General features: G+C 47.3%; 1 protein-coding gene across 3 annotated transcripts in view; it reads right to left on the bottom strand.

Moving 5' to 3' along the window:
• DOP1B (DOP1 leucine zipper like protein B) overlaps positions 1-12,239 on the bottom strand; it is a 137,631-nt gene that overhangs the window by 88,127 nt on the left and 37,265 nt on the right. For 2 of the 3 annotated variants that reach the window (XR_004668487.3, XM_008977670.4), the window contains exons 3-4: positions 6,952-7,133; positions 5,709-5,879 (exon numbers count right to left, since the gene is read on the bottom strand). The exons of the other annotated variant lie outside the window; for it this stretch is intronic. Coding sequence is in view for 1 of the 2 variants with exons in the window: in XM_008977670.4 (XP_008975918.4) it covers positions 5,709-5,879; positions 6,952-7,133 (353 nt within the window). In the remaining variant the exon portion in view is untranslated. The remainder of the gene's footprint in view (positions 1-5,708; positions 5,880-6,951; positions 7,134-12,239) is intronic. 3 annotated transcript variants of the gene reach the window in all.

Here is a 12,239-nt window from a genome sequence, read left to right as displayed (position 1 = left end):
AATGGATGCATACTAACAATTTAAATGACATCACAGTAGAAACAACAGCAACTATGACAAACCTTTGGTATGAGAGAGCAAAATAAACGGGGTTAAAAACGAAATAACTTCCTACTCAACAAGAGTTACTATGATCATCTCGGTTGTTAAATTCCAATATTAGTGTGCAGTTTACAGTCCAGAACTCTAAACTTTTTTTTTTGAGACGGAGTTTCACTCTTGTTGCCCAGGCTGGAGTGCAATGGCACGATCTTGGCTCACTGCAACCTCCGCCTCCCAGGTTCAAGTGATTCTCCTGGCTCAGCCTCCTGAGTATCTGGGATTACAGGCAGCCGCCACCATGCCTGGCTAATTTTTGTATTTTTGTTTTGGTAGATACGGGGTTTCACCATGTTGGCCAAGCTGGTCTTGAACACCTGACCTCAGGTAACCCCCCCCCCGCCTCGGCCTCCCAAAGTGCTGAAATTACAGGCATGAGCCACCATGCCCCACTGGGAACCCTAAACTTTTAATTCAAAACCAACAAACGGGCCAGGCACAGTGGCTGACACCTGTAATCCCAGCACTTTGGGAGGCCAAGGCAGGTGGATCATTTGAGCTCAGGAGTTCAAGATCAGCCTGGCCAACATGGTAAAACCCCGTCTCTACTAAAAATACAAAATTAGCTGGGCATGGTGGTTCGCACCTGTAATCCCAGCTTCTCGTGAGGCTGAGGCAGGAGAATTGCTTGAACCCAGGAGGTGGAGGCTGCAGGGTGCCAAGATTGCACCGCTGCACTCCAGCCTGGGCAACAGAGTGAGACTCCATCTCAAAAAACAAAACAAAAACAAAAAACCAACAAACATTAAAAAAAAAAACCCAACTTCCAAACCCCAAGTATTTCCATCCTTCCTAACTCATTCCGGCTTATGCTCTCTCATGCCTCCTGCAAACGCAGCTCCTTCAAATGACACTGGCATGCTCCACTCCACAACTGAGAGCAGGTGAGTGGCATGGGCCGGGCACCGCAAATCCCAAGCACTCCACAACTTTGGTTCTGCAGCTGCTTGCCAAAAGGACAACCATGGAAAGCCAAGCTGTCACAAGACAGCACCGCTTTGGTACAATCATCTGAAACTGAAGAGGCAGGGCAGTGACAACAGCACCCTGTACTGTAAACTGCAGGTCAGAAACAGCGCTAAAGAGGGGGCAAAAAAAAAGCCTCGAACCAGCACAGATCATGATCACAGTGCCTGAAACCAACCAAAAGAAATGTTGGTGCTGGGTGCAGTGGCTCACGCCTGTAATCCCAGCACTTTGGGAGGCTGAGGCAGGTGGATCACTTGAGGCCAGGAGTTCAAGACCAGCCTGGCCAACATGGTGAAACTCCGTCTCTACTAAAAATACAAAAATTAGCCAGGTGTCATGGTGCATGCCTATAGTCCCAGCTACTCGGGAGGCTGAGGGAGGAGAATCGCTTGTACCCGGGAGGTGGAGGTTGCAGTGAGCCAAGATCGCACCACTGCACTCCAGCCTGGGCGACAGAGCGAGACTGTCTCAAAAAAAAAAAAAAAAAAATAGAAATGTCAGCCAAAAGGGGTGGCTCATGCCTGTAATCTCAGTGCTTTGGAAGGCTGAGGCCGGAGGATCGTTTTATCCTTGGAGGTTGAGACTGCAGTGAGCTATAATCCTGCCACTGTACTCCAGCCTGGGTACACAGCAAGACCCTGGAATTCAATGGGATCATGTGGGTCATGCACGTCGCAAGTGCTCAGTAAAGGGTCCATTTGTTTCCTCCACGATAGGGGCCCTAAGAGGGTACGTCTTCCCCTCTTCATATGGTGACGCTGTGGGTAACTCTTTAATGGGACAGGACATCATGGAAACTCTGTACTATGGCCTCCCTTATTAATGAGCTCCAAAAGAAAAGAAATGTCAATAAATATTTTTCAACTCTTTAAGCCAGGGTTTCTGAACGTCCACCCCACTGACATCTGGGACCAGGTAAGTCTTTGTTGTCGGGGCACCTGTGTGCATTGTAAAATGTTCAGCAGCTCCTGGACTCTACCCACTAAATATCAGTAGCACCCTCCCCACCCCCAGTTGTGACAGCCAAAACTGTCTCCAGATATTGTCAAATGTACCCTGAGAGGCAAAATTACTACTACATTGAAAATTACTGATTTAAATGGAAATAATCTGGTGAGCTAGTTGCTGCCTTCTTACAAACCATTTAAAACATTCACCTCTCCTCATCTCCTGAGAAGAAGAGTTTAGTGCTTTCCCTGTTCTAATCTTGTTTTCTTAGTACAGCAAAACACAGCTATGTAGCTATTTCATGGGCACTTAAAAAAAAAAAAAAAAAAGGATTTCTGACCAGTCATAGGTTATCTGCAGACCCCAAAGGGTTAGAAAGCCAGGGTGGATAATAAGTCCTAACAGGGGCCAAAAGTTTCATTCCTTATGGTTCACTAAAAAGCACACACCAGGGACAGCCTCCACCTACATGAAACCTGTGAGTCATCCCAGCCTTCACCAGCTCAACCTAACTCACCACTTTGCAATTTCTACCCACGTGCTCATCATGACCCCCCCACTGCACCCTCCCTTTCTGCTCTCTGCACATTTGTTGGGGTGTTTCACTCAATTCCCAAGCACTTTTTTTCTTTTTTGAGATGGAGTCTTGCTCTGTTGCCCAGGCTAGAGTGCAGTGGTGCGATCTCGGCTCACTGAAACCTCCACCTCCGAGGTTCAAGTGATTCTTCTGCCTCAGTCTTCCAAATAGCTGGGATTACAGGTGCCTGTCACCACACCTGGCTACCCAAGCACTTCTGGGAACAGTTACCAAACCGTCTCAGACTGAAATGGATACAGCAACCAAAAAATCTTGTACAGTCACTTCAATTACTGTGGCTGCAACACACTGGCTCAGAGATTATTGTATAACCTTTCACCTGCATCCACCTTGGAGCGCTGATAACTAATCACTTCTGGGTGCCACATTGCATTTGGTTTTCTGTCACAGCTAAATAGATTCGGTGATTCATGAAGCTTTACTTGGCTCTTGGTTCAATGTCAAGAAATCACAATATTCAGAAAAAAAATCAATGTTAAGCAACTTTAGCAACTGTTCAAATGAACCTTTATTTATCAACCAAGAAAACAAAAACACTCCAACTATTTACACTTCTAGTGTGATTCACACAGATTTAAAAGATCACAGTAAGCTTTAGGGAACTAATGTGTTCATCTGTCCAATGATGGAAAAATCATGTAGGATGTATACTCACATATCTGTCATCAGAACACAAACACAGCAGAACTTCTAGAAAGGGCCTGGGATTAGGAGTCCATTGGCATGGAGTCTGGCAGTGTCCTCCAGCTGCCTCCTGTGTGACCTGGACCACTCGTTAACTCAACACACACTTACCGAGTCTCACCGTGTACCAGCCACAGGGCCTGGCGCTGGGCTTAAAATTGCAACGAGACAGATTCTGCCTCCTAAGGTAGAAACTGTAAAGGTGGATTCTCCTTTGGGAAATGGAGAGCCAACACCTGGTCTATGTGAGAGCTTGAAATGGTTAAAGTGCAATGTTTTAGTTACATCTGTCAAGTCCTGATATAGAGCTCACGAAATGCACCCTTGGCCACTTCCTAACTAACCCTTCAAACCATTCTGATTACTTGGTTTACTTGAGGCTGGGGGAGCCGTGCAAATGGACCTTGGATTGATTCCTGGGTTCCACTCCAGCCTCCTGCACCCCTCAGTCACAGCTGACACCACAGGAAAGGGTGACCTGACTAGGGCCTCCAGCACAGGGTAATATGAGCAGCGTGTTGTGTAATCACATGGCAGCTTTTACAAGCACAAAAGTCACCAGTGACTGAACATGGGCTCTTAAAACAGGTCCCATTAACAGAGGTGAATCACTGTGGCATCTCTCAGAAGAGTTAATAAGCTGGAAGTGAGTTCTTACTTTATACTTCTCCGGAAACAAAGGTCACTGTGTATGCTCAACAGTCTGGTTTTTTTTTGTTTGTTTTTTTCTGAGACGTAGTCTTACTCTGTCACCCAGGCTGGAGTGCAGTGGTGCAATCTCGGCTCGCTGCAACCTTCACCTCGCAGGCTCAAGCTATTCCCCTGCCTCAGCCTCCCAAGTAGCTGGGATTACAGGCGCACACCACCATGTCCGGCTAATTTTTTTGTATTTTGAGTAGATATGGGGTTTCACCATGTTGGCCAGGCTGGTCTTGAACTCCTGACCTCAAGTGATCCACCTGCTCTGGCCTCCCAAAGTGCTGGGATTACAGGTGTGAGCCACCGTGCCCGGCCATACTCAATAGTCGGAACAGATTCACACTTTCTCCCATTCCTAAGCAGTGACCACACACACACACAAAAAGCTACATGAACTTTTGTGCATATGAGTGCTATAGATTTCTCCAAGGTGCTACTGAAACCTGTCAAGATATTCTGCTTCACATCACACTAAATTGCCTTTTCAAGCCCTGCCCTGGCTTTGCTTTTTAATTTAGAAGCAGCCTAGTTTAATGGAAAGAAGAAGGACTTTAGAATCTGATATGAGCTGGGTGTGGTGGCTCACGCCTGTAATCCCAGCACTTTGGGAGGCTGAGGTGGGTGGATCACTTGAGGCCAGGAGTTTGAGACCAGCCTGGCCGCCAGAGGGAAACCCCATCTCTACTAAAAATACAAAAATTAGCTGGGTGTGGTGGCACGAGCCTGTAATCCTGGCTACTTGGGAGGCTGAGGCGGGAGAATCACTTGAACCCAGGAGGCGGAGGTTGCAGTGAGCCGAGATCGCACCACTGCACTCCAGCCTGGGTGATAGAACAAGACTCTGTCTCAAAAAAAAAAAAAAAAAAAGAATCCAATAGATACAGTGGAATAGAATCCCAGCTGTGGGGCTCACTGACTGTGCGACTGGGAAACCTTCTTACCCTCTGACCCTCACCTGTAAATGGAGGTAACTCCTGGAGCAGAGGAATTCATTACACAATGTAATCATGTGTGTAATGCACGCTGCAAGTGCCCAGGAAAGGGTCCCTTCATTTCCTCCACACTAGGCGCCCTAAGAGGGTATGTCTTCCCTCCACACATGGTGACTCTGTGGGTAACTCCGTAACGGGACAGGACATCATGAGAACCCTGCGCTATGGTCTCCCTTATTAATGAGCTACATTTCTCTCCGCGTAAAGGATCTCATCTCTCCGGGCTCGGGACTTCCCCTTTGGTAAAGAGACAAGAGAGATTCCTGGGAGGAATTTGAAATCACAACCACCAAGGAAATGTGAAAGAGCAACCCGACCTCCACACCTACTGCTGCTTCCCATGTCTCTGCACTTCCTTCCCCGTGTCTTTTTTTTTTTTTTCGAGACACAGTCTCTGTTGTCCAGGCTGGAGTGCAGTGGTGCGATCTCGGCTCACTGCAAGCTCCGCCTCCCAGGTTCACGCCATTCTCCTGCCTCAGCCTCCCGAGTAGCTGGGACTACAGACGCCCGCCACCACGCCCGGCTAAATTTTTTTATTTTTAGTAGAGGCGGGGTTTCATCGTGTTAGCCAGGATGGTCTCAATCTCCTGACCTTGTGATCCACCCACCTTGGCCTTCCAAAGTGCTGGGATTACAGGCGTGAGCCACTGCGCCCGGCCCCCTCCCCGTGTCTTATAAAGCAGTGGAGTAAACACAGCCTGGACAAGACGCCCACGCACCTGTCGGAGATCTCGGAGCCCTCTTCAAGGCCGGGCAGCAGGCCCACGATGAAGGCCTGCAGACTGGGCAGGAGCAGCTTCTGCAGTGGGAGGAAGTACTTCTCGTACAGGGTGAGCAGCACCGGCCTCACCGACACCGCCGCGTGTGCCAGGAGAGGAAATAACCCGCAGCTTCGAGAAAGAACGAGAGGGAGCGGGGCAGAAATAAGATACCCAGTCAGAAGTCCCAGGTGACAAGCCAGCCGAGGGGAGTTTTCACAAGTAAACAGCTGGCCATTTAAACTGCTGGTTTCGATGTGTGGGTATGACATGAGATGGTCACAAAACACTGTTACGTAACAAGCCAGCAATGAAGCTGTCCGCACGTTCAGATGCTAAACTCTTATAGCAAAGTCAAAATGGGGTGCTGGAGAGGATGTGGAGAAATAGGAACACTTTTACACTGTTGGTGGGACTGTTAACTAGTTCAACCATTGTGGAAGACTGTGGCGATTCCTCAAGGATCTAGAACTAGAAATACCATTTGACCCAGCCATCCCGTTACTGGGTATATACCCAAAGGATTATAAATCAAACTGCTATAAAGACACATCCACACGTATATTTATTGCAACACTAGTCACAACAGCAAAGACTTGGAACCAACCCAAATGTCCATCGATGATAGACTGGATTAAGAAAATGTGGCACATATACAGCATGGAATACTATGTAGCCATAAAAAAGGATGAGCTCATGTCCTTTGTAGGGACATGGATGAAGCTGGAAACCATCATTCTCAGCAAACTATCGCAAGGATAAAAAACCAAACATGGCATGTTCTCACTCATAGGTGGGGATTGAACAATGAGAACACTTGGACACAGGAAGGGGAACATCACACACTGGGGCCTGTCATGGGGTCGGGGGAGTGGGGAGGGATAGCACTAGGAGATATACCTAATGTAAATGACGAGTTAATGGGTGCAGCACACCAACATGGCACATGTATACATGTGTAACAAACCTGCACATTGTGCATATGTACCCTAGAACTTAAATTTAAAAAAAAAAAAAGGAAAGAAAAGTTAGGACGGATAGACTCCAGAAGGCGCCCGTGACGTCTCCTGGTGATGGCTTTATGATTAATTGTTGCACACACAGCCCTACGCTTATTTTGCCTGTTTGTCATTTTCTCATCTTGTGAGCTGAAATACCGGTTACTTGGGCAATAAAAGGGAACACAGCAGAGAAGCAATCGCACCTGTACAGAAACAAGTCCTTGGCCAGCCATTTGGTCCCCACAATTTTAAAGATAATCTCGTAGGTTTCTAGAGCTTTTAAGTGCACACCACTGGGCAGGGCAGGATGCAAACACTGAGCTAATCTTTTGCTGATGAGGAGCCGTCTTGGCAACAAGGAGTACCTCAGGTTACTCTGAAGAGCCTGTCAAACAAGAGAAAAAAAACACATGAGGAAGAAGGCAGCGATATTTACGATGGAGAGTGAATCTGCTGAAGCCAGAGAGACTGCAGCCATGTCCCAGTGTGGCTGTAAGAAAGAGACATACACAACAAAGGGGCAGAGGGACTGCATGGCGAGAGTCCACAGCAGCTCTGGCAGCGCTGGAGATGAGGCAGGCACAAGGACTTTCTTAGTAGGTGGCCAGCTTCTCGGTCACACCTCTGAGCCCGTGATGGGTGAGGGCCGTGTGCTTCTCTATCTCAGGAAGCCATGAGTAGGGGCTCACTCAGAAGATATGGATTGGGATTAAAGCCTTCCAGGCTGTGACTCCTGACATTTCTACCAGTTGGAGATGGTGCTGGGAGGAACCCGTGTTCTCCAGGAGGAAAACAGCACCACCCCACTGGGCTGGAGCAATGGTAGTCCCAAGCTAGGCTTCCATAAGCAGGATACACGACACGTCTGCGGGAAAGCATCCCAGAGTGCTTGCTGTACCCGAGAAGCAAGGTCGAGAGTGTGAACAGATCGATGCTGTCCTTCATGGCATAGAGTAACCATGGGCAGAACTTTGTGCGTGGGAGGCCCCTCATGGCTTAATCTTTTTTTTTCTTTTTTTTTTTTTTTGTGAGATGCAGTCTTGCTCTGTCACCCAGGCTGGAATGCAGTGGCGCAATCTCAGCTCACTGCAACCTCTGCCTCCCAGGTTCAAGCGATTCTCCTGCCTCAGCCTCCCAAGTAGCTGGGACTACAGGTGCCCGCCACCATGCCTGACTAATTTTTTGTATTTTTAGTAGAGAAAGGGTTTCACCGCGTTAGCCAGGATGGTCTCAATCTCCTGACCTTGTGATCCACCCGCCTCGGCCTCCCAAAGTGCTAAAATTACAGATGTGATCCACTGCACCTGGCCGGCTTAATCTTATAACACAGTGTCTGATGTTATCAGGGAATGATCTGCATAAGTAGTTCATTTGCTCACACAAATATGTACTGAAGGCCTACAGGGTAAAAGTTCACGCTTCTTTTTTTTTTTTTTTTTTTTTTTTTGAGACGGAGTCTTGCTCTCTCTGTCGCCCAGGCCAGAGTGCAATGGCGTGATCTTGGCCCACTGCAACCTCCACCTCCTGTACCTCCTGGGTTCAAGCGATTCTCCTTCCTCAGCCTCCTGAGTAGCTGGGATTACACGCACATGCCACCACATCCAGCTAATTTTTTGTATTTTTAGTAGAGATGGGGTTTCACCATGTTGGCCAGACTGGTCTCGAACTCCTGACCTCAAGGGATCCACCCGCCTCGGCCTCCCAAATTGTTGGGATTACAGCCGTGAGCCACTGCATCTGGCCAAGTTCACGTTTATTAAAAGGTCTCCCAAGCACGGCTCCGGCCTTCCTTTCACTGCCCCTTGCCTAAATGCCCTTCCGGCCACCTTGCTAACTCTTCCTCACGTGTGATTTAGCTCAGTGCCCCCATCTCAGGGAGGCAGAACAGGCCTTCCCTCTACAGTGCGAGGGCAGGGACTATCTCACTCTTCTCTGCTGTCTCCAGCACCCTGCACAGTGCCTAGAACAAAGCGGGCAGTTGGGAAGAGCATCTAAGACATGTGCAATGCCAGCTGCATTCCATCCACATCAGAATCGTGGGCCCTCAGCCTCATGACCACAGGGCCATGACAACTTTCCTCTTGTATGCAAACACTACGATCCCACCTCTAAAGCACACTCAGGTTATGCAGGACATAAAAGGAAGACAAGGAAAACAAGAATATTTTTCATCAGATATCTGTGGTCTAAGTGAATTCTCAAATTCAATAAAATGACATCTTTAAAAAAAATCAGATATGGCCAGGTGCGGTGGCTCACACCTATAATCCTGGCACTTTGGGAGGCAGAGGTGGGTGGATCACAAGGTCAGGAGTTCAAGACCAACCTGGCCAACATGATGAAACCCTGTCTCTACTAAAGACACAAAAAATTAGCCGGGCATGGTGGCGCGTGCCTATAATCCCAGCTACTCAGGAGGCTAAGGCAGGAGAATCACTTGAACCCAGGAGGCAGAGGTTGCAGTGAGCCAACTGCACTCTAGCCTGGGCGACAGGGTGAGACTCCATCTCATCTCAAAAAAAAAAAAAAATCAGATATAACTAGTGGTCATCAAAAAAGGGTTGCACTCTGTTACACAGGCTGGAGAGCAAGTGTGCGATCATGGTTCCATGCAGCTTCAACCTCCAGGTTCCAGTGATCCTCCCACCTTGGCCTCCTGAATAGCTGGGACTGCAGGTGCATGCCACCAAGCCTGGCTAATTTAAAAAGATTGTTCTGTAGAGACAAGGTCTCCCTACATTGCCCAGAATGATCAACTGGTCTCAGACTCCTGGGCTCACGCAATCCTCCTGCCTCAGCCTCCCAAAGTGCTGGGATTATGGGTGTGAGCCACTGCGCCTAGCCCTTAAAACATCATTTATGAAGAATGTGATACCTTAAAACAAAGGGAATGCTAATAAAATAATGTGAAAAAATGTGCTTATGTTCCAAAAAGGAAAAAAAAAAAAAAAAGAACAGAGGAGAGGCCACTTAACTTCCACACTGTCACAAAGGATGAAAACAGACTGACGGTAGCAGCAGAGAAGGAATGAACGTGGATAATGGATAGCAAACAGTACATTTGCTCACGGGCAATTTCAAACACATAGAACGGTCAGGCAGCCAGCATCCAGCTTCACCACCAGCAATGCCCGGCCAGCCCACAGAAAACATTTCCACGACTCCCATGGCTTACTGATCACAGGCTAACAAGCTTTCTCCATGGATTCAAGAGCAGGAGAGCTAAAAGCTGTCTTGACCTGTACCATTATTTTTGTCAAGGCAGAGTTTTCTCTTTTTAACACTATCAAATCTCATTTTTGCTCATTATACTCTAAGACTTCTGCTATTTGGGACAAAAAAGATATTAAGTACTTCCCATGGGGAGCATCTGGGATTCCTAAGAGGTTCCCTCAGTCTGTGCACACAGCAGGATCCCTTTCTTCTGCTCTTTTGAGTATAGGCACGGCAACGTGACATACTTGGGGCCAACAAGATGAATAGAATTATGGGAGTCACTTCTGGCACAGATCTTCAAAGCCAACTCATAGCTTATCACTTCTCTTTTCCCTGCCTCTAAGATTATGGAAACACAGGTTGAGATAAAGCCCCTGAGAAATTTCAGAAAGCAGAAACTACTTTCTGATCCAGTAAGGCAGAAATAAACCATGTTGTAAAAGTCACCATGATTTGAGGATTGTTTGTTACTGTGCATAACTTTCCCTATCCTGACTGATACATCTCTTTTCATATGAACGCAATTGCAAGGAACCACAACCACTCATTTCAAATTAATAGAACTGATTGCTATTTTTTCTCATTTACGTGTGTTACCTCACTTCATTTAATGTGAAAAAGACATAGAAAAAGACACATAGCCCAGAACTGAGGCTGTAACCAGTAAAAGTGGAATGAACTTGTTCACTGTATGTTGACCATGTTTATCATGTTTTGATTTTTTGAGACAGGGTCTCACTCTGTCACCCAGACTGGAATGCAGTGGTGTGATTGCAACTCACTGCAACTTCTAACTCCCAGGCTTAAGCAATCCTCCCACCTCAGTCTCCTGAGTAGCCAGGGTTATAGGCGTGCACCACCACACCCTGCTGATTTTATTTTTTGTTTGGGGGGGATTTTTTTTTTTTTTTTTTGAGCCAGAGTCTTGTTCTGTCACCAAGGCTGGAGTGCAGTGGTGCAATCTCAGCTCACTGCAACCTCCACCTCCCAGGTTCAAGTGATTCTCCCACCTCAGCCTCCCAAGTAGCTGGGATTACAGGCATGTGCCACCACACCCGGCTAATTTTTGTATTTTTTAGTAGAGACAAGTTGAGCCACATTGGCCAGGATGGTCTTGAACTCCTGGCCACAAGTGATCTACCTGCCTTGGTCTCCCAAAGTGCTGGGATTACAGGCATGAGCCATCATGCCCAGCATCTTTGGTATTTTTTTGTAGAGATGGGATTTTGCCATGTTGCTCAGGCTGGTCTCGAACCCCTGGGCTCAATTGATCCACCTGCACTGGCCTCCCAAAGTGCTGGGATTACAGGTGTCAGCCACTGTACCCAGCCCATGTGAATAATGTGAGCAAGGCCCATCTGAGACAGGCAACTGATTTCTGTTGAAGAAAAGGTGCACTAAAGGCAAACTCAGACTGCTTATCAAGACAGACAAGCTGCAGTTGTCTTCTTTAAAAATGCAGCAAGAAGGCTGGGTGCGGTGGCTCACACCTGTAATCTCAGCACTTTGGGAGGCCAAGATGGGCAGATCGCCTGAGGTCAGGAGTTTGAGACCAGCCTGGCCAACATGGTGAAACCCTGTCTCTACTAAAAATACAAAAATTAGCCAGGCGTGGTGGCACATGCCTGCAGTCCCAGCTACTCAGGAGGCTGAGGCAGGAGAATCACTGGAACCTGGGAGGTGGAGGTTGGAGAGAGTCGAGATTGTGCCACTGAACTCCAGCCTGAGTGACAGAGTGAGACTCTGTCTCAAAAAAAAAAAAAAGAGAGAGAGAGAGAGAGAAATGCAGCAAAAGCAAAGGCAATGAACCAACAGGACTTAGAAAAATGAAAAGATATCCTTCCTTTGTGATAAGAAAAATAAAATTAATATAACAGTGAAATATCATTTTCTTCACCCATCAGAGAGGTAAGCTTGACTCAAGCATACAGGTTCAAGCATAGAGCAGAGTGATCTAGAGATCATGAACAAAGTTAATCAAAACCAGGTCTAGATTTGGCCAGACAGAACTTTGCTGGACTGCTCCTTGGAGCTGTCGTCACACAGAGATTGAGTGTTTATACACTCCACATGGAGCCTCGCACTTAACAAGTGCTTCAAAACTAAGGCTAAACAAAGCAATAAGCAAAACTGAGGCTATTACTGATGCCTGGTTTAAATATGCAAGCTTGGGCACCAGAGCCACCAATTCCAGTTTCAGAATTTGCTGTTCGGGCAAATTACCTTTCTGGGCTGAAGTTTCATCTGTAAAAATGAGGACTGTGATACCTCACGA

This window comes from Pan paniscus, chromosome 22 (genome assembly GCF_029289425.2).
Source record: "Pan paniscus chromosome 22, NHGRI_mPanPan1-v2.0_pri, whole genome shotgun sequence".
Lineage (NCBI taxonomy): Eukaryota > Metazoa > Chordata > Mammalia > Primates > Hominidae > Pan > Pan paniscus.
This window is presented reverse-complemented; position numbering and strand designations above follow the sequence as displayed.